This window comes from Myotis yumanensis, unplaced genomic scaffold, assembly GCF_028538775.1.
Source record: "Myotis yumanensis isolate MYYU_CA2020_CCGP unplaced genomic scaffold, mMyoYum1.0.hap1 SCAF_16, whole genome shotgun sequence".
Taxonomy (NCBI): domain Eukaryota; kingdom Metazoa; phylum Chordata; class Mammalia; order Chiroptera; family Vespertilionidae; genus Myotis; species Myotis yumanensis.
This window is the reverse complement of record NW_027223767.1, coordinates 34,613,854-34,638,059: the sequence shown is the minus strand read 5'-3', so window position 1 is coordinate 34,638,059 and position 24,206 is coordinate 34,613,854. Positions and strand designations below refer to the sequence as shown.

Below are 24,206 nucleotides of genomic sequence, written 5' to 3'. Positions count from 1 at the left end.
TTCCACCCACCACTCTGCTGACTGGTGAGAAAAGCCAGAGAGCCTTTGAGTTTCAGAACCTGAGCCTTCCCAACTGTCGCCTCCTGTCTGTCCGCCTCCCAAAGACACCTGGAGCGATGGACGACACTCCGTGCCCGGGGAGTCCCTGAGGCTGAGTGGTGGGTTTTCTCTAAGCCGCCTCCTCCTAAGTCCACCCCCTTCAGCAGCTCCCAGAAAAACCTCCCACCAAGTGAGTGAGGGAAGGAGGCCTCACACCAGGGCCTGGACCAAAGCTCCTCCCAAGGGGCTGCCGCACTTGGGCTGCTCTTGCTCAAGAACCTCCGTGGCTCCCTTACACCACAGGGTCACGTCTCCATCGACCTCTAACATGGCTGCCTGCACTCCAGCCAGCAGCTGTGCTCTGGGCCCTCCCTGTGCCTGGCCTGGACCCCATGGCTGTTCCCCTTCACCCCACACCTTTCTTCCTTCCCTCCTTCCTTCCTTTCTTTTTTAAAAATATTTTTTTATTGATTTCAGAGAGAAGGGAGAGGGAAAGAGAGCAACATAAGTGATGAGAGAGAATCACTGATTGGCTGCCTCCTGCATGCTCCCTACTGGGGATCAAGCCCGCAACCTGGGCATGTGCCCTTGATCAGAATCGAACCCGGGACCCTTCAGTCCGCAGGCCGACGCTCTATCCACTGAGTCAAACCGGCCAGGGCCCCACACCTTCCTTTCTTGGTGCTCCTGTTCCCTAAGGGCGCAGGCTGGTCCAGAGCAGAGGGGTCACTCTCAGGTTCATCTAAAGACCCCATGTGCTCTCAGCTAAGTGCCTGGGAATCCAGGCTCAGGGGGGAGGCTGCAGGGCCCCCGTGGGTGGAGACGCAGGAAAGCTCCCCTCGGAAGGCTCAGAGGTCCCGGCCTCCCAGGGATCCCACTATAGACCGAGCTGCGGTGCCAAGCTGGGATGGCTCTTGAGCCTTAGCAGCACAGCTGACGAGAGAGCCCGCCCTTCCGCAGGGTCCCCAGGGAGCCGGTGCCTCCCCAGGGTCCCGATTTGCATGGCAGGAAGGGGCCTGGTGGGGAAGAGGCGGGGAGGGGACAGCCTACAGCCCAGGCAGTTACACGTTTTCCCTCCAGGAGCCTTCGTCGTCATTGCGGGCTTGGGATCCGAGACCGAGGGGTGGCCATGGCCAGGCTGGCGCTGTCTCCTGTGCCCAGCAACGGGCTGGTGGTGCTGCTGATGCTTCTGTCAGGTACAGCCCCTCCAGCAGGCCTGCTGCTTTCACTCTCTGCCACTCTTTCCACCGGGTCTGTCTCTGCTCTCTCCACCCTCCTCCTGTTTCACACTTTCTGCCGCTGTCTCCCTCTGCTGCCCTGGGGCCTGAGTGTGTGGGGATCAGCTCAGGGGTCTGCGATGAACTCAGGGGTCTGCGCCCCACCCAGCCTGCTCCAGTCTGCATTATCCGGCTGAGCTAGGCCCGCGGGGTTGGTGGTTCTAACCACACAAGAGCCAGGCCAGGGAGGAAGAGAGAGGAGTGTGGTTCACCCCCTGAGGCAGGGGGAAGGCTGCCCCCAGCCAGACCCTGGGGCATACATATTCCAGAGGTGACCTCCCTGGAGGACCGGAGAGCTCTGTGATTTTGACTTCCCTCCTGTCTCATCCAGGTGCCTGGTCCAAAGCAGAAGGGGGGCTGGGAGGCAGACCTCTGGGGACCCCACCTCGCTCTGTCCACCCCACTCCTGTCTTCAGAGCAGGGGTGGGAAGGGCTGAGGGGTCTTGACACTGCTGTCTGGGGAGGAGGAAGTGCCTCTGAGAATTCAGAGGGTGGAGGGCGTGCAGGGGTGGGGCGGCCAGCTCCAAGGAGAGGTCCTGACCTGGCCCTGCCCACTTCCTCCCAACCAGCAGGTGAGACTGTGTTCGCGGAAGCAAAGGACCAGCAACGGATTTCCCAAGGTCAGCAACGTCCCCTGCCCCTTCTGAGGGCAAGGATGCCCGTGTCCAATGCCACTCACTGGCCTGATGCCTGACCCTGTGCCCTTGACCCCTTGGGCCTCCCCACCCAGAACTCCCCTCCCTAGCCGGCTTGTCTCCCTCTCCGAAGCCTGGCTCCGAGGCCTCCTGGCCACCCCACACCCCCATCCCCTGCCAGTTGTCATCTTCACTAGACACAGTGTCCCAGGCCCAGCACCTGGGGGACTGGGCTAGTCAAGCTGGGGTCAGATTCAGCCCCAGCAGGAGCCCCTAACCTCAGGGGCTCTGACAGGACACAGGGGCTCGGGGATTCCTTGGGGGCCTCTCGCTGGGACCAGTGAGGCAGTGGGTGGGGAGAGCATGCCAAGCTGAGAAAGAAGGTTTGGGAATAAAAAGTGGAGCAGGTCCACGCAGCGGGATAGAGGCGGGTAATGGACGAAAGAGGGCAGGGGATCAATGTGGGGGCCTCAGTTGCCAGGCTAAGGATTTGTGGAACGTCCCTGAGGATTTCAGACTGGTGCCAGGCAGCCCAGGCCAGGCCAGGGAGAGGTGGGTGTACAGGCCAGGTGGGAGGCTGGGGGTGGGGGGTGAGGCCTGGTTCAGGCTGCTGTAATGGCTGTGGAAAGGAATCGAAGGTTCCAGGGCCCTTCTAATGGAACATCAAGCCCTGGCCGGTTTGGCTTGGTGGATAGAGCGTCGGTCCGCGGACTGAAGGGCCTCGGGTTAGATTCTAGTCAAGGGCACACACCTCAGTGGCAGGCTCAATCCCCGGGCCCAGTCAGGGCGCCACACGCATGGGAGGCAACCAGTCGCTGTGTCTCTCTGACATCAATGTTTCTCTCTCTGTCTCTCCCCCTCCCTTCCACTCTCTCTAAAAATTAATGGAAAAATATAAAATATTCTCGGGTGAGGATAAATAGATAATAAAGGCACATCAGATGTCAGAGGGGCTGGCCCAGTGGTTGGGCCTGTGGCCTCTCATGTGGCTCCGCCCGCCACACCAATGCCTCCTGATTGCCCCACACCCTGGGAAGCAAGGACAGACCCGGGGGGCTGGGCCAGGGTATGTGCCACCCACGGGGGGTGGGAGGGGCATGGCAGGGCTGACAGCCAGAAAGATGCTGGGAAAGGTGGGATTTTGATCCTGGCCTTGCCGCCCACAGGAAGCACTTGTGGGATCGGGCAGTACCCACGTTTCATGGCTAAGAAGCGGGGCTCCGTGGTGAGAATAATTTGCCAGTTGGAGGTCACGGGCCCTGTGAGCTGGCTCTGGAAACAGGATATGGACTCGGAGCCCAAGGAACTGGCGGTGAAACCGGGACGCATCCAGCAGACCCAGACCAGCACCAACGCCACCCTCACCATTCACGACGCCCAGTTCCAGGACAACGGCATCTACTTCTGTCAGCACAGATGTCCGGACAAGTCCCTTCAGATGGGCTGCGGCAGTGAACTCCGAGTCATGGGTGGGTGCGGGGCCTGCCCTCCAGCAGGGAGGGGAGTGGGAGTGGGCGGGGCCACAGGTGTTCGTCCACAGCCCACCCCACCCAGCCTGCCACCAGTGAGGGCCACACTGTGGAGGAGGCCGTGGCTCCGGAGCACCCAGGACAGCCGCGGAGAAGAGGTCTCGAGGGGTGCAGGCCCAAGTGTGGCCCCAGCTTCACTGTCCCCGTCCCACCTCCCCCCAGGGTTCAGCACCTTGGCTCAGCTGAAGCGGCGGAACACACTGAAAGATGGCATCATCATGATCCAGACCCTGCTCATCATCCTCTTCATCACCGTGCCCATCTTCCTACTGCTGGACAAGGTGACCTTCGGAGCGGGGAGGCCACCCTGGGGCAGGCCAGACAAGGACAGGGTCTCCATCTCCCCATCCCCAGAGTCTGCCCAGTGACTGACCTGCTCCATCACTCCTTCACTTCTTCAGTGGTTCTTGGAGAGAGTACCTCAGCTCCTGTCCCCTCACCCCTCACCCCTCACCCCTGACCCCAGGCCAGTCTCCCTGGCCTCCCCCATCCTGGCCCAGCAGTGGATGGGGGAGGAGTGAGCCAACACTCTGCTCTCCATCTCTTCCCCCACCAGGATGACAGTAAGGCTGGGATGGAGGAAGACCACACCTACGAGGTAAGGAGCAGGGTGGACCCCTAGCTCTGAGGGTGCGGGGTGGTCAGCAGCAGCATCTGTTGGTGTGGTTGGGGAGTAGCCAAGGCCTGAGCTCCATTCCACGTCTCCAGGGCCTGAACATTGACCAGACGGCCACCTACGAGGACATAGTGACTCTGCGGACAGGGGAGGTGAAGTGGTCGGTGGGTGAGCACCCAGGCCAGGAGTGAGGCCAGCCCTCCCCATGCCCCTGGGCACAGCCTGCTGGGCCTCATTGACTGCTTCAGAGCCGCCTGGCTCCCAGTCCATCCCTTTTCCCTTGGATCCCCTGTTGGCCTCCAAAGCTGGCCCGCCAGATCTGCCTGCCCCTCCGGCCCCTGGCCCCCAGCTCTTGCCAAGGGGACTGGAGTGGAAGGGCCATAGGTCAGTGATTTGTAGCCGGGAGTTGTCTGGTGACAGACTGGGCCCAGCTTTCTCGGGGTGCTATGCGGGGATCCATCCTGAGTCCAGGACAGGGAAGGCATGGACTGGTCTGGAACCTGCAAATGGACTCAGAGCAGAGAGCTTCCTATGAAGCCTGGCCAGGAATAGGCCACCGAGAGCTTCATCCCTCTCCCACTCTCTGCCACTCTCTCCCGCCCCACGGGCTCCTAGCCTTGAGCCCACTCTCCCATGGAATAAACAATGTGTCTTAAGAAACCACACCCAGGCTTGTGACATCTCTGAGTATGGGGTGAATGAGAGTATCTGTTTGAGCACAAATGTTTGGCACCTGTGGGCTTGTGGGGCGTGGGAGGGGACCATTGCCATGGGGCCGAGGGACCTCTCCTGGGCTCACTTGCTACTTCTCTCCGGAGGTCAGTTGGGACATGGCCTCCTTCAGTCCCCTGCTCTGACCCCGGCTGGGCCCAGAGAAGCCGGGGAAAGGCTGATTGGACTGGCCCTTCTCCTTAAATTCCCTGCAGCCAACAAGCAGCACTTGAGTCCTGCTCTGTAGGGCAGGGATCTCAGCCCTGAAGGAGCTTTTCCTCCCCTCCCCATCCCAATCCTACTGTCCTTCAAAGCCCTCCACCTACGGGAAGCCCTCCCAAAGTGCCCCAGTCCCTGCCCACTCCCTGCTCTGCCCCAGCCTCTGCAGCTCTGACTTAGCTACAGCCTTGTGCTGTCCACATGGGCTTTGTTTTCCAGTTAAACTAGAAGCTGCCTGAGGGCAGGGGTTCCCCTGCCTCTACCCCCACCCCCAACCCTACCCCTACCCCGCTGGCCCCCACTGAGCCTGGAAATTTATTTTTTTGTTGTTTGACCCAGAGCCATGTAAGAGAGACTCCTAAAGAGGGAGGCTTTGTGGTGGCAAATTTTGCGGGGGGCCTTGGTCAGGTGACCCCTTCATTTTCCAATCATCACATCAGAAGCCCCGTAGGGTTACAAGGTCCCCACAACATGGTCCCTAGGGTCCTACCAATTAGGGCCCCAAGCTGCCAGCTGCTGGAGTGAGTGGGAGGAGCTCACAGCTGGGAGCTCAAGTGCAATTAACCAAGTAATTTCAGTGTGCAAAGCCAGGCTGCGCACCACTTCCTGTTGCCCTTGGGGAGACCCTAAAACACTTCTTTGCCATTCGTGCTCTGGATTCGGGCAGGAGCAATCCCTGCCCTCAGGAACGGGATGCGGCATGGGCATGCGGGAGGACCAGTGAGAGCAGCTTCCCTCTGGAACTCGGGGTGGGGCAGGAGGCTAAGGCACCCAGCCCTGGGGCTTCCAGTCCACCTCTTCATCACTCAGTGACGCCCACTTGGAGCCAGCCTGGGCCTGGCCGGCTCCCTCCCTGGTGTCTGGGCTGCCACAGGGAACTGGCTTGTTTTGGTATCTGCCTCCACTGAGCTGGAGCCCTTCCTCTCTGGCTGCTTTGCATAGTGGCACTAATTCTGTCCTCCTACCTCCACCAGGGACCCGGAGCAGCCAGCCGGGCTGGGGGTGGGGGAGTCTTCACTTCTCCCCCCAGCAGGGTCTCCCCCTGCTTGGGGCCGACCTGAGTTAAGGGAGGCCTTGGCTTTACCGAAAAGCAACTTAAGACCTTTGAATAACTGAGTTTCCCTAACGCTTTGAAGCGTTGTCGGCAGAGAATCACTTGAGCAGCGAGGCCTGCCTCCTCCACCAGACACGCCCCCCTCAAGGGCATTTGCCTTCCCGGTTGTGATAGAGAAGCCCTCCCTGGTCTGTTTTTCTGTGTTAAGGTGTCGTCACGTCTGACTTAGGCAGCGGAAACAAAGGTGGGAATCTTTGCTGAGGGCAGGGAACTGAGCCAGGTGCTGTTTGTGTCTTTTAAACTATCTCACAGTAAAAGTGGCTTTGTTTTCTTTCGGGGTGCAGTCTGTAGCATGCATGCAGGTTTGTCTAACCACCAGCACCACCACCACCAAGATCCAGAACATGAACCAAAATCTTTTACTGGGACCCCCCAGATATTGACAAGTTGAGCACCGCTTAATGCCAATACAATTTTATTGGGCATCTCCATGCCCATTTACATGATCTGGCTCAGCTTTCCCTGGGAGGGCTCCCTTTGTTGCCAGTTCCCCATCGCTCACCAGACCCAAAGCCCCGAAGGCCCCGCTCCTCCCCAACAGGCCGGAGGGCCCACCCGGCGTCCTCCAGGAGTCCAGCTTTGGCTGGGCCGCTGCTTGGCCCTCGCTCTCCCCAGAATGCAGCCCTGAGGGTGGGCACATGCCCCACTGCCCACTGGGGGAATCCAGCCCAGTCCCTGGGGCCCTGGGGCAAGGGCAGGCTGCTTCCTCCTCTGCTAGCTTGGCTTCCGGCCCTCTCGCTGCAGGTGCTGCGAGGCCTGGGCCCCTCTGACCGAGGGTTTGGGTGTTTTTCCAGCAGATTGGAGGTGAGAGAAAAACAAAACAAAACGCGAAAAGCTGCCCCTGTCCGGGTGTCACTGGCAAGTAGGGTCGGTCCCAGGGCAGGTGTCGAGCCCGGCGGGGTCCTCTGTTTAGGGCCTCAAAGGCCATCTCGGCACACAGGGCGTGGGACGCCGGATCCTGCACGCGGGCTCGGCTCTCCTTAGATGACCTCAGTAGCTGGTTCAGGCTCACGACAGTGACCTTCCCGAGTCGGTCCCTGCTGTCCGTGCTGCACCTGGCGATGGCCCCTAGGGACCTGCCGGGGACTCAGCTGCAAACAAACACAACAACCAGCACCACAAACCTTCCACTTGGAACCCCTCAGCCGGCTGCCGTCGCCAACCCAGAAGGCTCTCCCGGGAAATGCAACCAGCATTCAATCCCCAGTTCAGAGTGGCTTGTGAAAACACATTTCGATGGATCCTAATGCAAATTTCCAAGGAAGAAAAAGAAAGAGACAGACACTTTTCTCTGGGCCCTCACACCCCTTTCTCACATGGCACGAGTGGGAGGGCCGGGCCCCTTGCTAGGTCTCGCTTAGGGCTCACGTTCTGAACGTTGTGAGTCCGTGTGGAACATGCGTGTGCACTGGGATCAGCATCTGCACGCCCGCCTTGTGTCTGGCTTTTTTCGATTAAACGTTTTCGTGGGAGTATTGCCGTACATTGCGAGATCCTGCACTTGTTTTTTGGGGTTTTTTTTTTACTTGTTAATTTAAATCACTGTACTGTGTGAAGGACATCGAGGCACAGTGTGGCCTGCCTTGTCATTCCTGGCTGGGTGGGTAGTTGAGCTCTTTCCGTGGCACCATCCTTCTAACCATTCAATCCATGCAGCGGATGCTTGCTGAGTTCCTGAGCCTGGGACCGTGCCAGCTGCAGTTCCCCCCACACCCCCAGACTGCTCTCTCACCCCTATGTCTTGGCTCTTTCCTTCATGGCAGTTTTCCCTATGTGAAATGTCTGTATAGATTTTACCATTGTGTATTTATTCGTTTGCTCTTGTCTCTCTTCCCATAGCGTAGACTGTACACTCCGGCAGAGAAAGGATCGTGTCTTTTGTTATCTAGGTATGCATGCATGTCCATCTGCCTGGTACAGTGCCTGGCATATGGAAGGAGCAACAACTGCTTGTTGAATCCGTTTGTACATGAATAAGAGAATGAATGAATGAATGAATGAATGATTGAATGGCACGAATTCACCTCAAAGTGCCTACAGTCCCATAAGGAGAATAAGATGTCCACACTTAGCCACAGAATAAGGTAAAAGGAGGCAGAAGTTATTTCCAGCTGAGATCGCCGATCAGGAAAGCACCCCAGGCTTCCCACAGCTGCTGGACACACCTTGGTTCTTATTACTTCTTTCCCTATCAGCCGGGCTCCCTGGAGAATAATCCATCAAGTGGAAATTACTCAGTAGGCCCAGTTATGCAGCTTGCTGTGCACTTCCAGGTTGCTCAGAGATCCTCACCCAGTTGTCAACAACACCCTCCATGACCCGTCCTCCATGCTTGAGCCCTCTGGCTAGCCCCAGGGTCCGCTGAGATAAGGGAAGTGAAAACTCAATGCACACTGAAACGTGCAATGCACATGTGAGGGATGATGTGGCGTGGTTCATTCAATCACGCTCCGTCGGGTTGTTTTTCTGCCACTCTGCTTAGTGCCTATGGACCTCATGCTGGGCTACAGGTCCTTGCGTTCATCTGCCCCCACCTGCCTTGAACATCTGTGCGGAGACTAGACGCTGCCCCGCTAGCTTTGCGCTGCGGAAAGTTCTGCCCTGGCCTGGCAGCCCCACCGTCTTTCCTAAATGAGCTTCTGAAGAGCTGGCGCAGTGGGAACACCAGGCCCTGGGCAGCCATCACCTAGGAGTGGGAGACTCCAGGCAAATCTCTCTGAGCCTGAGTGTCCTCTATGAAATGGGCCTCACCCCTCTGCCACCCAGGACAGCGCCTGACATGTGGTGGGCACGCAGAAACGTTGATCTCCTTCCTCATGTCCCCTGGAGAAGCCCATGGGAGTCCCCACATAATATTCTCTAAAGACTTTGACTCAATGCCCTGAGCACGGTGTTCAGACCCACCCTGGAAGCAGAGAGGATCAAGTTGCCCCGGGGATCATCCCAGACTCTGGCCTCGAGGAAGGCAGGACAGAGTGAGCAGTGGCAAGTGTGGGTCTCCAGTGACCAAGGGGGAGCGGAAAGAGCTGCCACCAGTCCCTCTGAGGCTGTGCCTAAGCTCAGGGCCAGTGTGACTGGGAACAATGAGATGGCTGTAAACCCCACGGCCTTGAACCTCGGAGTGGCTCCTGAAGCCTGAAAGAGGCCACTTTTGGATCAAGAACAGACATGAGAGCTCCCACAGTCGGTACAGAGATCCCCAGAGATGGACAAATCTTAAAGATGAAGGGAAACACCCTGAAATTCATGGTTTCCAAGATAATGGGGGGGTTCGTCCGAGCCTTTCAAGGTAGACCTCAGAGATGCTGGGCACAGCATCCCCACTGGCCACCATGCAGAGGCTATTGTTGGGCAGTCTCTGAACCTGGAGTAGCTAGGGCTCTGGCCCCAAGAAAGGGTAGGTGACTCCCCGCACCGAAGGGAAAATCCTGTCTCATTCAGAGTTTATCTTCTACTAGCGATGAATCATGTCTGTGGTCTCCATCACTAAAGGCCCTGAAAAGGTCCAGACCAGAAGAGAGAATCACCAATGCCCACCCCACACCCTTCAGTTCTTCCCTCTTTGGGTCCAATAGTTGCCGCCATGGTAACCTTTCTGTAAAGGTGTGTCCCTGGAGGTCCCCAGAGTCCCCTGGGCCAACCTAGCTCTGGGGTCAACAGAAGTGGGTTTGGTGAGAGGAGACGCTCCGTGTCCTGGCCAGTCCCCTCTGTTCTTGGCAGTGACCTGCCTGGTGGAGCCTCGGCCACACCTCATTGTGCCATGCGCGGGAGGCTCTCACGCACTCCCCAGTTTGAGCTTTATGCCCTCACACCTGGAGGAGGCCTGGGGCTTTTCTCCCATGGGGCACAGTTCACATAGAAGTTCCCCAGCATTAGCTAGAAGCCTGTCGTGAGGGGTTCCACACCAGTGCCCCTCCCCCAGGTAGCGGAAGGAGTGGCAGGGGAGGCAGAAGGCGTGAAGAGCTCAGAGACCCTCCTCCACTGCCCACCTGGCTCCTCCCGCTTCCTCAGAGCCTCTGGCTTGGCTGCCCCCTCAGGCTGACCTGACAGTCCTGCTTGAACAGCTCCCACAGGCCCCCGAGTCCTCCCTAGCAGATAGTAAACCCAGGGCATGGCTGGGCAACCAGGAAGGATGGGAGGAAAGGGAGCTCTACCTTCTGGTCCTGCCAGGGGGAGGCGGCAAGGTGCAAGCACTCACCTTGTGGCTGTGACTTCTCAATGTTGTTTGTCAACAGCATAACCAACCACCTCTACAAGGGTTTGCTTGTTTGTTTTCCCACAGGTCAAGTGCTAAATGTCCTCAGACTCAGGGGCAAAGGGTTTAAAGGAAGGAGAAAGTGTTCTTTCCTCCTCCTATCCCTGGGGGCGATTTAATGCTGGTAACCTCCAGATGCTGAAAGAGCCAGCACCCTGAGCGGCAGGAGGCTGAAGGCAGCAGGGCTAGCCTGCCCGGCCCTAGCCTTGCCTGCTGTGTGGTCTCCAACATGCACCTGTGTCTCTGGGCCATCCTCACCTAGGAAATAAGGGACAACAATCTGCCCTTTAGGAGAGGACAAAATGAGGCAAAGGGACCCTCGTGATTAGGGGCAGGATCCCCGTGTTCAGAGGGATGTGAAGTTAAAATAGCAGTGGTGCCCACCCTGGGGACAAGGCTCAGACTCTCAAGTTCTCTTCCAACTTTGAGATTCCCTGATGGTGACAGGCCTGCGGGAGGAAGTGCTTGTGGTACCTGTCTGTTCCCTGGATTTCTGCTTCTTAGTTTGTACCTCTGTGTAGGTCCAAAGGAGCACCCATACCTAAAGTTTCCGTCCTTTGCCCAGCCACCTGGGGGAGCCCCAACACCCAGAGAAAGGAGAGGGCAGTGTGTCGGGCCAATGCCCTCTAGTGGTCAGTACTAGCACTGCATCTAGCTGTCCAAGGGACCAGGAGGTGAGATGGTCTCCTTGAGGATGGTGATAGAGGCCAAGGTAGAATCTGGGCTGAACTGCGCCCCCAAACTATTGCTGTCTTGATCCCTTTTCCAACACACACATTCTCTGTGGTGGGTGGAGGGAACTGAAAGGAAGAGGACAGAACTATAGCGAGGAAGGGCTGACACAGCTCTGCAGGCACAGTCATCCTGATATAGCCCCCCTCTGGGGGACCAGGTGGACCCTCCTCACCTGGTGGACAACTTCACAGCAATACCCTACATGGACTCAGACGACTCCCTTCTGTCACACCCCTCCTAAAAAGAGGACAGATTGGTAATCTCCCTAGGTGAGACCCTGTGCAAGCAACCCTCACATGGCTGGTGACGGTGGAGAGGGGAAAAGCCTGGGGACATGACCCCAGGAGAGGAGCGGGAACAGCCTGCGTGGGAGGAGGTTCTAAATTATCCATCAGCAGAGGCCTGTCAGTGGGCCTATACATAAATGCATAGAAAAAGCAGGTGGGGGCAGAGGGGGAGAGAGATGGGACCAGGGTATAAAAAGGGTCCGCAAGGGACCCATTCCAGGATCCTAGGACCCAGCTCCCAAGCCGCTCAGGGACCTGTGGACAACTCACCCGGCTGTAATGGCTGCAGGTAGGCACCCCGAAAATCCCCCTGGGCTTGCTGTGTACTAGGGGGCAATACGGGAGCCCTATAGGTGGATGGGGCACTGACCCTGGGCTTTGGGGATTCTAAAAGAGAGCATGAGACATCCACGCCCAGACATTTGGTCAAGTTTAAAATGTTCTCAGTCCCTAGGGGTGGGGATGGGGGGCGGTGGAGGAGAAAGGAAGGCCCCTGGGGCAGGAAGAGGCCTGGCTGGAGACTTAGGCTCCCTGCTCTCTGGGAACCCACCCTCGGCCTCCATGTCTCTCTAGGCCCCCGGACCTCCCTGCTCCTGGCTTTTGCCCTCCTCTGCCTGCCCTGGCCCCAGGAGGTGGCTGCCTTCCCCACCATGTCCTTGTCCAGCATGTTTGCCAACGCTGTGCTCCGGGCCCAGCACCTGCACCAACTGGCTGCTGACACCTACAAAGACTTTGTAAGCAATCCGGGAAGCCCGGTGGTGGGGCGGAAGCCGGGTGGTGGGGCGGAAGCCGGGTGGTGGGGCGGTGGCAGGAAGGGCTGGATTCCCCACTCCCCCCACCCTGCCCAGCATAAGGGGAGAAAACGGATGAGTTCAGGGTGGTTTTATCCAAGTGAAGATGCTGTCAACTGGGAGGGAGTGGGTGGGTTTCAATAAAGCCATGGTGAGAACCGTGCACCGGCTCAGACCTGGGCGAACATTCCCTCTCCCAGGAGCGCTCCTACATCCCAGAGGGACAGAGATACTCGATCCAGAACGCCCAGGCTGCCTACTGCTTCTCGGAGACCATCCCGGCCCCCACGGGCAAGGAGGAGGCCCGGCAGAAATCCGTGAGTGGCCTTCATAGCCCAGCCTGGGAGCAGGGCCTCCCCCCAACCCGGGCCCTGGGCTGCCTTCTCCTCAAGGTGGCGGAGGTGGCAGAGGGCGGTGGGACGGTGGGGGAAGGCCAGCAGAAGCCAGCGTTGGCGGGGCTGCCAGGTGCCCACCATCCACCCTCTCCCCGCAGGACACAGAGCTGCTCCGCTTCTCGCTGCTACTCATCCAGTCGTGGCTCGGGCCCATGCAGGCCCTCAGCAGGGCCTTCACCAGTGGCCTGCTGTTGGGCATCTCCAACGGCGTCTATGAGAAGCTGAAGGACCTGGAGGAGGGCATCCAAGCCCTGATGCGGGTGGGGATGGTGTTGTTGGTCCCGTGTCGTGCCCACCCCCTCCCCCTCCGGCCGGGGTCTGCTTGCCCTTCCCTGGGCCTGGAGCCCCAGCTGGCTTAGCTGAGGGGTTGGGGACTTACATGGGCTGGAGAAGAGAGATACTGCGGCTCTCTTTGCAGCAGTCCAGCCTTGACCCAGGAGAAACCCTCCCCCTCATTTCCCCTTTGGGTTCCTCCCCATCCTCCTCTAAGCCCGGGAGGGGAGGGAGGGATATCGAGGGAGAGGGAGGCACAGTTGGCAAGGCGAGGGCTGAGTTTCTGTCTCTCCTTCCCTTTTGCAGGAGCTGGAAGATGGCAGCTCGCATTCGGGGCTGATCCTTACGCAAACCTACGACAGGTTTGACACAAACTTGCGTAGTGGTGACACCGTGCTCAAGAACTACGGGCTGCTCTCCTGCTTCAAGAAGGACCTGCACAAGGTTGAGACGTACCTGCGGTTCACCAAGTGTCGCCGCTTCATGGAAAGCGGCTGTGCCTTCTAGCAGCTGGCCATCTCTGTGACCCTCCCCAGTGCCTCCCCTGACCCTGGAAAGGGTCCCTCCAGTGCCCACCATCCTTTCTTAATAAAATACATTTGCATCATAATGTCTGAGTAGAAGTCATTCTATTGTGAAGGGGGTGGGGGATTCGAACAGGGCAAGTGGCAGGTTGGGAGGACAACCTGCAGGAACTCTGGGGGGTCTATTGAGAACCAGGCCACACCCAACTGTGGCTCAGTTGGTTGAGTGTCATCCATTGCACCAGGAGGTTGCTGGTTCATTCAGGGTCAGGGCACATGCCCGGGTTGCAGGCTCAATTCCCAGTAGGGGGTGTGAAGGAGAGAGCCGATAGACGTTTCTCTCTTATTGATGTTCCTAACGCTCTCTCCCTTCCTGTCTCTGAAATCAATAAAAATATATTTACAAAAAAAACCCAAAAAACAGGCTGCTGAATAACTGGCCAGGTTCTTCCTGAGTTAGAAAGAAGCTGATACCTTCACTCCTCTCTGTTACACGCCAAGTCCACTTGCTAGGTCCGTGGTCCCTGCTTACTGGGCAGCCATAGGTCAGGGCCACCCCTAGAAAGTACTTGGAGTGTTTCCCGCCACCCACCCCAGCACCGCAACCCAAACCTAGCCCCCAAGCGTGGGAAGAAACGAAAGCGTGACAGCTGTAAGTACAGAAGCAAAACACCCTGACATGTGAGAAAACGAGAGAAACCATAGAATTACATTCGTGCAGAAATCTGAAGGGAGATACACATCAGGCTCCACTACCCTTGGGAAATGGGAATGAGGCAAACATCGCTTTGGGACAAACAGAATCGAATGTTTGGGATCTGAAGTGGGACAAGAAAAGTGGGGGAGGGATTCTAAATTGCAAATAATCACCTTCTAATTAATCTCCCTGGGAAGTTCAGATTTGTATGTGCTGTAATGCATTTTCTTTAGAATAGGACTCACCAGTATTCACTTGCAATATTTTATATTTAGTAACATAAGTCTTTGGGGAGAGGGTGAAAGTTGGAATAAATCAGCTTCATTTTATTGCTCAGAAACCATTCATCTGCCTTAGATTATTCTTTTATTGTCTGACTTGAAAATCATGGCATTTTGGAGTTAGAAGGGCCTCTTAGGTCATCCTAATTTCATCTAAATTAGGGATCTTACTCTATAGCAGTGGTTCTCAACCTTGGCTGCACATTAGAATCACCTGGGAATCTTTTTAAAATCCTGATTTCTGGGCCTCATCCTCTGGAAATTCTGTTTCTTTGTTACTAATGTTGTGGCCCCACCCCATAACAAAGAAACAGAATTTCCGGAGGATGAGGCCCAGAAATCAGGATTTTAAAAAGATTCCCAGGTGATTCTAATGTGCAGCCAAGGTTGAGAACCACTGCTCTATAGCATCCCTTGCAGATAGTATTGACTTGTGAGGCACTAGCGTGAAGGGAATCGCTAGCTCACAAGGCAACTCATTCCACTAAATCTCTCTGCTCTCAGAGAAGTATCTCTCTCAGTGGTTCTCAACCTTCTGGCCCTTTAAATACAGTTCCTCATGGTGTGACCCAACCATAAAATTATTTTCGTTGCTACTTCATAACTGTAATGTTGCTACTGTTATGAATCGTAATGTAAATATCTGATATGCAGGATGGTCTTAGGCGACCCCTGTGAAAGGGTCGTTCGACCGCCAAAGGGGTCGCGACCCACAGGTTGAGAATTGCTGTCTTACATTGAGCTAAAATCCATCTCTGCAAGGAGCCTCATTTGGCCTTAGAATTGTTGGAAATCTCACAGTCTTTAGAAGTTGATGTCATTAGCACAGATATATAATTATGTCTCACCTTGAATAAGTGTTTTAAAAGAAAATGTGAGCCATCTTAAGAAGTACAGTAAGCCCTCAATTTTGTGGATCTTGATTTAACAGACTTCGAATTTAACGGACAAAATTTCCGGTCTATATGTCTTATGTGAAGATTAACACCCTGTTCATTATAAAATGCTTTTAACCAAGATTTGCTTAAACTTTAATTAACAGGTTATTTTTTTTGTTATTAAGTCACTGTCATTTTTAACAAATTTTAGCGAATGGGCCATATGTCGGGGGGGAAAACCCTGTAGTAATTTGGCCAACAGAAAGAAATATTTTACAGAACTACAACTATAGTCTACATATTTAAATCCAAGTCACTCATAAACAATGTTTGACAAATGATTTGCACGTGATCACACTGCATCGCATGCGGTACTTGGTTCTGTTGTCACCTGGAGTGACTTTCTGCAGCAGTTTTAATGCGTGTTGGCAGTGTTCTGAGAAGTGCTAGGCCCCACCTGGCCATGTGCATTTGCTTACTCAAGGTGACTGGTGAGTATGCATGCATTTACTAGACTTATTTTTTTTTTTTAATCAGAATTTAAGCATTTAAAAAAATATTTTTATTGACTTCAGAGAAGAATGGAGAGGGAGAGAGAGGGAGAGAGAAACATCAGGATGACAGAGAATCATTGATTGGCTGTCTCCTGCACACCCCACTAGACCTATTTAGCATAAATTTAAAATTATAGTAATATATATAGACTTTTCTGTAATTTCATTTTAATTACATGACGGTGTCTGCATAAGTAAAAGCAGGTAAACTAATTTGTCAGTTTTTTAACATACCCATTCGGAAAACCACCTTTTATTATATAATGGACTTTTGGCTTTAACGGACACGCCCCTCTCCTGAATTCGTCCGTTATATTGAGGTTTTACTGTATTTAATGAATGAACGTGGCAGGAGAGGAACACTACTAGTAAGAGGATTCTAAAGTGTCATGATAGCAATCGACTGCAGGGGGCGCCACACTCCAGAGAGTATCCGCTCAATTCCTTCCGGGTACAGCTGAATCAACTCCACCCCTGCTGGCTGAGAATTTTAAAGATGCTAATTGATTTTGTAAAAATTTTAGAATTTAAAAAGACCTTAAAGGCCATCTACCCTAAACTCTTTGATAAAAAAAACAACAATGTTATTCTGCCGTTCAGCTCTTCAATTTGGCAGTGAATGGCAACCTCCACTGCAAGTTATAAACGCCTGGGATGTTTTCTAAACAACTTGGGTGGTAGCCTCCACTCCCTACGATTCTGATTTGATTGGTCTGGTGAGGGATCCAGGCAAGAGTTTGTTGTTTTGGTTGTTTTTTGTTTATTTGTTTCGTTAATCCTCACCTGTGGGTGTTTTGTTTTGTTTTTTTAATGTTTTTTTTTTCTAAATATATTTTTATTTATTTCAGAGAGGAAGGGAGAGGGAGGGAGAGATAGAAACATCAATGATGAGAATCACTGATCGGCTGCTTCCTGCACAGCCCGCACTGGGGATGCAGCGTGCAAGCCAGCATGTGCCCTGACTGGGAATCCAATCGTGACCTCCTGGTTCATATAGGTCGATGCTCAGCCATGTGGCTGTTTTTTTCCATTGCTTTTCAAAGAGAGTGGAAGAGAGGGAGGGGGCGTGATGTGAGAAAGACAGATTGACTGGTTGCCTCTCATGCACCCCGATTGCCCAGGTAAGTGCCTTTGACCGGGAATGGAACCAGGGACCCTTCAGTCCCCAAGCCAACGCTCTATCCACTGAGCCAAACCAGCTAGGACACCATTGTTGTTTTTATCTCTCTCCCTCTCCCTTCCTCTCTGAAATCAATGAAGATATATTTTTTTTAAATAAATAAAATGGTGCCCTGACTGGTTTGGCTCAGTGGATAAAGCGTTGGCCTGCGGACTGAAAGGTCCCAGGTTCGATTACGGTCAAGGGCATGTACCTTGGTTGCGGGCACATCCCCAGTAGGAGATGTGCAGGAGGCAGCTGGCCGATGTTTCTCTCTCATCGATGTTTCTAACTCTCTATCCCTCTCTCTTCCTCTCTATAAAAAAAAAAATCAATAAAATATATTTTAAAAATAAATAAATAAAATGGTAACTTTTGAAAATTCTCAGAGAGGATGAGCGACAGTGGACAGAGGCCTTGGGCAGCCTGGCCTGGCAAAGGTTGGAGCGGAGACCGTGGAGCCTGCCCTGCAGCGAAGGCGCCGGGTCTCCTTTAACCGCGGTGGGTGCAGGGACGCGACCGGCTTGCTATCGGCGCGGTTGGGGGCGTGGAAACTGAATGCGCCCGCAGCGACAGCCGCGGCTTTCTCCTCGGGCTCCTGGGAGATTTCAGGGGTGCCTTGGCCACGCCCTGTCCGGTAAGTCCCTGGCGGCCGCCGCCTTCGTCTCCCCGCGGGGACCATGGGTTCCTGCCCCGGGCACTGGCTGCGAGGGGGAGAGAGGCCTGCGAGGTCCGAGTCCGTCCTCTCCGCCCGGTTTCCCGTCTGCAGGGCACGCTGGTCAGGGCACCTCCTGCGGGGAGGCCCGAGGGGAGAGGTGGTTTCCAACTTACTGGCCTTCTGGCTGGTTGAGAGCTGGAGAGGCTGGGTGGTGGCCTGTTGGTCCCCACTTAGTTATGAGGAAACCATGAGAAATGAGGTGCATTTCTGAGACATTTCTATCTCTTCGGTCTGATAATTGGGAGCAAAGGGCCGTGGTAATGGAAGGACGAGGCACAGACAGGATCATCTTCTTTAATCTGGGGGACTGGTGAGGCATACAGCAAGGATCGAGGGTCCTCTCTAGCTGAACACAGACTGAAATTCCTAGTGACTGCAGTGAAGCTGGAGAGTGCAGCTTGTGAATGGATTGGATACAAGGGGCTTGGGGCCCACAGCATGCTTTATGGGACTGCCTAACACAGAGGATGTCTCTTCCTTTCTCCTCTACCCCCTTTCCTCCCTTAGAAAACCCAGTAATAGAGGTCACCTTCAACCAAACAGCCGTTCTACTTAACAGTCATGTGCGCTGCATGTCTCTGCTTGAACAGCAAACTGGCTTTCCTCCTCTTTGTTCTTCTCCTTCTGCCGATAGGGCGATTTCCTCCCCTCTATCTTGCAGGGCAGATAGTTAAAATACAGTGCAATGCTGAATACGCCTATTCCAAGGGCGGCAATAAGAATGATGACGATGGAGCTGATGTCTTCATTCAGTTCTGCCCAAGCACAGAAGACAGAGAATTGGAAGGGTTCAAGAGCAAGGAGGATCACCCTGCCCCAGCCCACCAAGCCCAGTTCTCGGTCTCCTCCTCCCCAGTCCGCTGAAATCTTTCTTCTTTCCATGTTTGGATAAGACTCCCACCCCTGGGGGACTCCCATCCTGGGCCTAGCAGCAGGGGAGCCATGGTCACCTTGAACAATGAGAGCAATGTCTTTGCTGACAGAGCCCAGCTGGTTAGTGGCCGTGCAGCAGTAGGTTCCAGTGTGGTTCTGGGTTGCTTTCTGTGGCATTTGAAAGTCGAAGATCACTCCATTCCAGGTACATACCAACGATGGAGTTGGGTTTCCCTTTGGGACACAGGCAAGCTTCTGTTCCTTGCCTTCTAGCCATGTTTGGTTGCCAGGGCAACCAGATTCCTCTAACCGAGGCTTGTCTGGGGGGAAAAAGAGTCCCAGAGGAAACAGAGTTCAGTGTGCACCTTCCCTCCTCACTAGTCATGCTCACCTCTCCCTCCAATCCAAATGCTGTCTCCCCTCCACCCAAGAGGAGGACCATCCGCTCCCTGCTTTGAGCCTCTCTCCTTTTCTTCCGTCCCTGCTGCCAAGGAGTCTGCTGAGGTGCAGCACCAGGCATTTTCATGGACTGTGACTAAATGATCTGACTGCTCCATTAATGGTGGCTCTGGGGCCCCTGCTTCTTAGTGAGTGAGAACGTGGGTAGTGGTGAACCAGAGATGAGCATTTTCTATTTTTCAAAGCACAGATTTTTAGGTGGAAATTTCCTTTCTCAGCATAAACTCTTAACTATTACTTACTGGGTTCTCAGTCATTGCCCCCACCACCACCACCACCTGATTACTGTAACTGCGTTCTCTCTTCTTTTCCCAGTTCCCTCACATTTCTCCCCACTCACTTTGCTGGGGGTAAGGTCAGCATGGAGAGCTTTAACGTAATTTTTTCTTTTGATTGTTTAATGAGAAAAAAATGTGGGAACTCTAATAAAAAGCCGCTGGCCAAGATCTCTGGAAAAGGGACAGTAATATTCCTTGCTTTGAAAAGAAAGATAGGGCCGGTACTCACATAAGACATGGAGCTGGGCTGTGGTGGTTTTGATCAGCCGTTGACCCTGAACCTCCAAAGAGGCCTCACAGGAGAAATTTCGGCCATCATCTTCCTCCCTGGCGGTAAGTAAAAGCCAGGCAGGCTCCCCAGGGGCAGGGAGGTCTGGGGCTCCCTGTAGTCGAAGAGTAGGGCTGGGTGATGTTAACACATGCCCTGCACAGGTCACGTTAATATCTGTCCCTGCCAGTGGGTATAATTCTTCTATCTCCAGGATCGGTGGAGGGAAGCCTATAAGGAAAAAGACAACCACACATCTTTCTCCAAACTGGCAGCGCCTTGGGCACTCATGCTGCTGCTGGCATCCCTCAGGTAGACAGACAACAAGGGGAAGACTGTGGAGACTCTTATTGCTCTGTGCTGAATGGCAGGAGCAACAAGGTGCTTTAGGAACTTGAGAGCTTTTCCTACAACAAATGTGGCGTGCCCACATTTGGCTACGTCCCTTGGCAAGGATAGCAAGATGTCTTTTCATCTTACAGATTTCCTCCTCACTCAAATGACTGTTTCTAGAAAGGAGTTCAAGCATTTGAGTAGCATGGCCTAAGCCCGTGGTCGGCAAACTGCGCCTCGCAAGCCACATGCGGCTCTTTGGCCCCTTGAGTGTGGCTCTTCCTAAGCCTTAGGAGTACCCTAATTAAGTTAATAACAATGTACCTACCTATATAGTTTAAGTTTAAAAAATTTGGCTCTCAAAAGAAATTTCAATCGTCGTACTGTTGATATTTGGCTCTGTTGACTAATGTTTGCCGACCACTGGCCTAAGCAAACAGGATGAAGGCTGAAAAAGCTCCTGTCTCGATGCATGTTTCCAATCTGCCTGCGCTGATCAGAAAATCCCCAAGGCTTTATTGCAGGCATTTCCAGGGGCAGAGAACCCTGACGGGGAAGGGAAGAAGCCGGTAACTTACTATAGACATGCACTAGCTCTCTTGTTTTCTGTTCCATCGGACCCAGAGATACAAGGCAGGACAGCTCCTGATCACCAGTCTCCATGGCCCGAACAGTGGCATTGGCCCATGCGGTGTCTCCCTCCCAGGAGAGAAAGGGGCTCAGCTCCTGGTCCCCCAAGAAGATCTGGAACATTAACTCTTTGGCTGGGAACACTCTCGCCATCCCACAGCTCACAGTCTCTGCTGTCTCAACCTCCATAAGTGGGGAGACCCAGATTTGGGGACGCTGAGAAAATTCTGCCAAGAAATGAGGAAAAGGAAAGAAAGGAGGAAACCCATGGTAAATCATGTCACACAGGACCCCACGATGTAGGAAGGGAGGAGGGCAACAAGCTCTCTGTCCCCCAGGGTGAGTTTAAAGCCCAAGATGAGGTGAAGCTCAGTTACTCTCACACCCTCATCCTAAACCCCGTGGGAACTTAGTCCTCAAGGCCAAGGTAAGATGAGGACAATGAGCCTCAGGATTCCTTCCACACCTGAGCTCCAACTCACCAAAAATCTGGAGCAGCTTGCTGGCTGAGCTGGAGTGAAAGAGCCCACCACCATGTGACCTCAGGTCCAGTTCTGCATGGCAGGAGAAATTGCACCTGTGGTCCTCCCTTTGTGCTTTGGCAATGATGGTGACCTCAGCTCTCTGGGAGGCCACAGCCACACTCATAAAGGTCTTTCTATGTAGTTCTTGGTTGCCCTGGAGAAGGGTCAGGGTGAGGTTCTCCAGGGGTGCTACCCTGGGCACATGGCACTTCACTGTAAAGACTTCGTCCAAGGCCACCCACGCAGGCAGCAACTCCAGGATCACCTGCTCCGGTGGCTCTTTAAGACAAAAATGCAGGTTTGATGAGAGAAGGCTACTCACCTCTCCAGAAAGAAATGGTATAGGACAGGCAGCCTGTGATAGAAGGTGACTGCTACCATTAAACCATCTGATCAACAGTGTCAGATGGGACAAGTTAGCCTTTGGCTCTTCTTCTGCCCATGAAAGGTGGCTACAGCCATAACCAAGAACTGGCATGCAGAGGGGTGCCTTGCTTTGATGGTTGCTGCCATTCAGAGAGCTTTTATCTCTTACCAGAGTGCTTCAGAGGTGCGAGCAGCTTCTGAGGAGCTCCTTGGCATCACACAAAAACTACACCCAAGTTAACCATGCTCTTACCCCCACAGTGAGCACACTTATTCTTAAAGCCATATCTTTGCCAATACTATCTGCCCACCTGAAAGACCCTTCTCACCACCTCCATCACTTCCAATCCTAACCAGACTGCAGAGTGAAGCTCAAGAGTCTCCTCTCCCATGAACACTTCTCCAACCCAGCCCACGGAGACACTCCATCTCCAACCCCTATTTACTCTAAGGATTTGTGGCAAATAATTCAGCACTTGTTTTATACTTTTTTGAATATTTGTAAGTGAGCATTATTAGCATATTCCCCTTGTATTTGAATGTATTCTCCAGCACAGATGTCTGCATGCACTCTATGGTATGCTCCTCATTTAAAAGCCTACACCAAAGGTAAATAGAAGTAATTGGCTCTATAATTCCTACAATATGATGGAAATCTTTATTAAGAGCCCTCTCTCCTCTGAAAGAAATCTCTGTCCAATATTTCCCTAAAGAAGGCAGTCACGTTCCCCCATTCTCTTCCTGCCCAGCCCTCAGCCCCACTCACGATACACGGTGATGCCCAGGCTTCTGTCCTTTTGGATCCCTGCGCAAGAGAAGAAGCACTGCAGAATGGAATTCTTGGTGACATCCTCCAGGAGAAACTCCTTCCACTGAGGCCCTCTGCCCACCTGGGTTTTCTTTAAGAAGGTCTCAATTCCGCTGGGTCCTGGGTCTGGACAGTTAGTGCTGCAGTTGACCACTAGGGATTCTCCAAACTTTACCAGAGCCTGATCTGGCCAAACAGAGACCTCAAATAGCCCTTCTGTGGCCCCTGAAATGATCAATCATATATGCCAAAGACTTCGGTGAAGACCACAAGACCCTCACAAACTACAGAGCCTAGTTACCTAGTTACAGAGAATAGGAAACGTACCCTGAATGAAAAAGTATGGGGACTAGACAAAAAGACCCTTAATGAACAAGTTAGGACCCTGATTCCACCATCATTCCCTCCACTCACCATCTTTCTTGGGATCTGATTTTCCCATTAGTGTCACTGTGGAAACTATGGAGTTGCTAAAAAAAATTATGCTCAGGAAGCCATTCTCTTCCCAAATTTCCAGAAATCTTTGAAGCTCTCAGGATTGGCTGCTGAGGACCCAACTGGCTGCTGGGGTAATTAGACCCCTAAAAAAGAGCTTTGTTTTATCTCAAAGCAGTGTTTCTCTCAAACCATATGGCCTAAACATGACCATCACCAGAATCACCTGGAATGCTTGTAAAACTACAAATTCTAGCTCCACCTCAGACTGAATGGTTAAAAACTCGTGAAGGTGGGACCTGGAAATATGCAGGTGAACAAAACAAGCACTCCTGGCGACCCTAATGCACACTAAGTTATGAGGACCACGAGTTTCTAAATGTGACTCCCAGGGTCACTCATTTTCCATGGCACTTTTCACCTCTTCTCAAAGTGAGACTGTTCCATTTTGCTCTGGTGCTAAAGCAACAGATGTTTTTGAATGCTTAAGAGGTTAGCCTGTTAGGGAAATCTCAGGCGCAATGAGAAAGGCCTCGCTCAGGTAAATTTTAGATGCCTGATGAAAGCTTCCCTACAATCCCCGTTAGCTACTCCAAGCCCACCTACTTCATCTCCCAAATACCAGTCCCCTCTGGGAATAGGCACTCCCGTGGCAATGTTACCCACTGAGGCTCAGTTCCTTTCTAATCATTCAGAGAACTCCTCATAACTGAGCTATGGGCCCTATCCTATCAAAGTCCTATTGTGGCTCTTCATGACACAAAGGGTGGCAACAAGGAAGTAAAACTATTTTTTTAAGAGGAGAAAAGTAGGACAGCCCTGGGTTATCCCAATACAGTCAGAGACACCTAGATTCTGTGTCCTAGTGATGCAAGGAATAGATATTTCTCCCAAGAGTCCAGGGGGCAATAATACTAGAGTGTTCCCCTGTTCAGGACTTCCTGTCCTTTTCCTCATTGACCAGCCACCTGTGTCCTGACACATACTAGCTAAAGAAACTTTTCCAAATAGTCTCACCTGGGAAAGAGATCAAAGCCAGCAGGACCCAGACACCAAAGAGTAGCATTTCCATCCTTATGAGAAAGGCCGACAGCTGGAGAGAACGAAAAGAGCAACGCTGGAGAAAGTGACCAAAAAAAAAAAAAAAAAAAGATATAGAAAATTATCTTTGGTATTTTTTAAAGCCAGCTCCTTTCCTGAAACCATACATAGTTTGGAGAAACTGCAGCAAGAGTGTCAGTGGTGTGGGTGATATGAAAAGAACATCTTGCTTGTATTTTGGGTTGGTTTATGCATATAGCAAAAAGACGCAGGAAAATAATAGGGAATATTAGATTAAGTGGAAGTCCTGTATAAGCGTGTATCGCACTTGTCTGTTTACATGTTTGCTTCTACTTGAGTCAACAGAAGAAGGCTGTTAGCATGGAAACATGAAAAACAAGGTTTAGAGGGATAAAATCTGATGGTGTTTATCTAGCACTGTCCTGCAGACAGTGACCCTGAATCTAGAAAATGGTCACTGGAGTCCCAGCCTCTGATGTAAGG

The 24,206-nt window shown here is 53.2% G+C and overlaps 3 protein-coding genes across 4 annotated transcripts; 2 read left to right on the top strand and 1 right to left on the bottom strand.

The window, feature by feature from the left end:
- Positions 1–1,090: 1,090 nt before the first annotated feature.
- On the top strand, positions 1,091–4,761 carry CD79B (CD79b molecule). Of its 2 annotated transcripts, none has more exons than XM_070394398.1 (6): positions 1,091–1,235; positions 1,889–1,936; positions 3,118–3,420; positions 3,643–3,761; positions 4,037–4,078; positions 4,189–4,761. In XM_070394398.1, the coding sequence occupies exons 1-6, from the start codon at positions 1,169–1,171 to the stop codon at positions 4,285–4,287; spliced, it is 678 nt and encodes a 225-aa protein (XP_070250499.1). In that variant the 5' UTR covers positions 1,091–1,168; the 3' UTR covers positions 4,288–4,761. The 2 variants fall into 2 exon arrangements, with proteins under 2 accessions (XP_070250499.1, XP_070250497.1); XM_070394396.1 differs by having other exon boundaries at positions 1,886–1,936.
- Positions 4,762–5,726: 965 nt separating this feature from the next.
- LOC138995012 (somatotropin-like) lies at positions 5,727–13,383 on the top strand. The gene is made up of 5 exons (XM_070395381.1): positions 5,727–5,746; positions 11,944–12,151; positions 12,409–12,525; positions 12,702–12,863; positions 13,183–13,383. Exons 1-5 carry the CDS (start codon positions 5,727–5,729, stop codon positions 13,381–13,383), a joined length of 708 nt encoding a protein of 235 aa, XP_070251482.1.
- Positions 13,384–18,239: 4,856 nt separating this feature from the next.
- On the bottom strand, positions 18,240–23,733 carry LOC138994762 (intercellular adhesion molecule 5-like). Its single transcript, XM_070394909.1, has 7 exons — positions 23,679–23,733; positions 22,185–22,451; positions 21,011–21,331; positions 20,477–20,755; positions 19,527–19,796; positions 18,638–18,880; positions 18,240–18,442 (listed from the first exon to the last, which is right to left on the bottom strand). The coding sequence occupies exons 1-7, from the start codon at positions 23,731–23,733 to the stop codon at positions 18,240–18,242; spliced, it is 1,638 nt and encodes a 545-aa protein (XP_070251010.1).
- Positions 23,734–24,206: the final 473 nt, after the last annotated feature.

Bases quoted from the DNA above. Each gene is read 5' to 3' on its own strand.
- CD79B (XM_070394396.1), top strand. From the start codon at position 1,169: ATGGCCAGGCTGGCGCTGTCTCCTGTGCCCAGCAACGGGCTGGTGGTG. The intron at 1,236-1,885 runs GTACAGCCCCTC...CCTCCCAACCAG, and splicing joins GCTGCTGATGCTTCTGTCAG to CAGGTGAGACTGTGTTCGCG. The intron at 3,762-4,036 runs GTGACCTTCGGA...TTCCCCCACCAG, and splicing joins TCTTCCTACTGCTGGACAAG to GATGACAGTAAGGCTGGGAT.
- LOC138995012 (XM_070395381.1), top strand. From the start codon at position 5,727: ATGGGCATGCGGGAGGACCA. The intron at 5,747-11,943 runs GTGAGAGCAGCT...CTGGAGACTTAG, and splicing joins ATGGGCATGCGGGAGGACCA to GCTCCCTGCTCTCTGGGAAC. The intron at 12,864-13,182 runs GTGGGGATGGTG...TCCCTTTTGCAG, and splicing joins GCATCCAAGCCCTGATGCGG to GAGCTGGAAGATGGCAGCTC.
- LOC138994762 (XM_070394909.1), bottom strand. From the start codon at position 23,733: ATGGAAATGCTACTCTTTGGTGTCTGGGTCCTGCTGGCTTTGATCTCT. The intron at 21,332-22,184 runs GTGAGTGGGGCT...TTTGTCTTAAAG, and splicing joins CCTGGGCATCACCGTGTATC to AGCCACCGGAGCAGGTGATC. The intron at 19,797-20,476 runs GTAAGTTACCGG...TTTTCCTTATAG, and splicing joins AGAGCTAGTGCATGTCTATA to GCTTCCCTCCACCGATCCTG.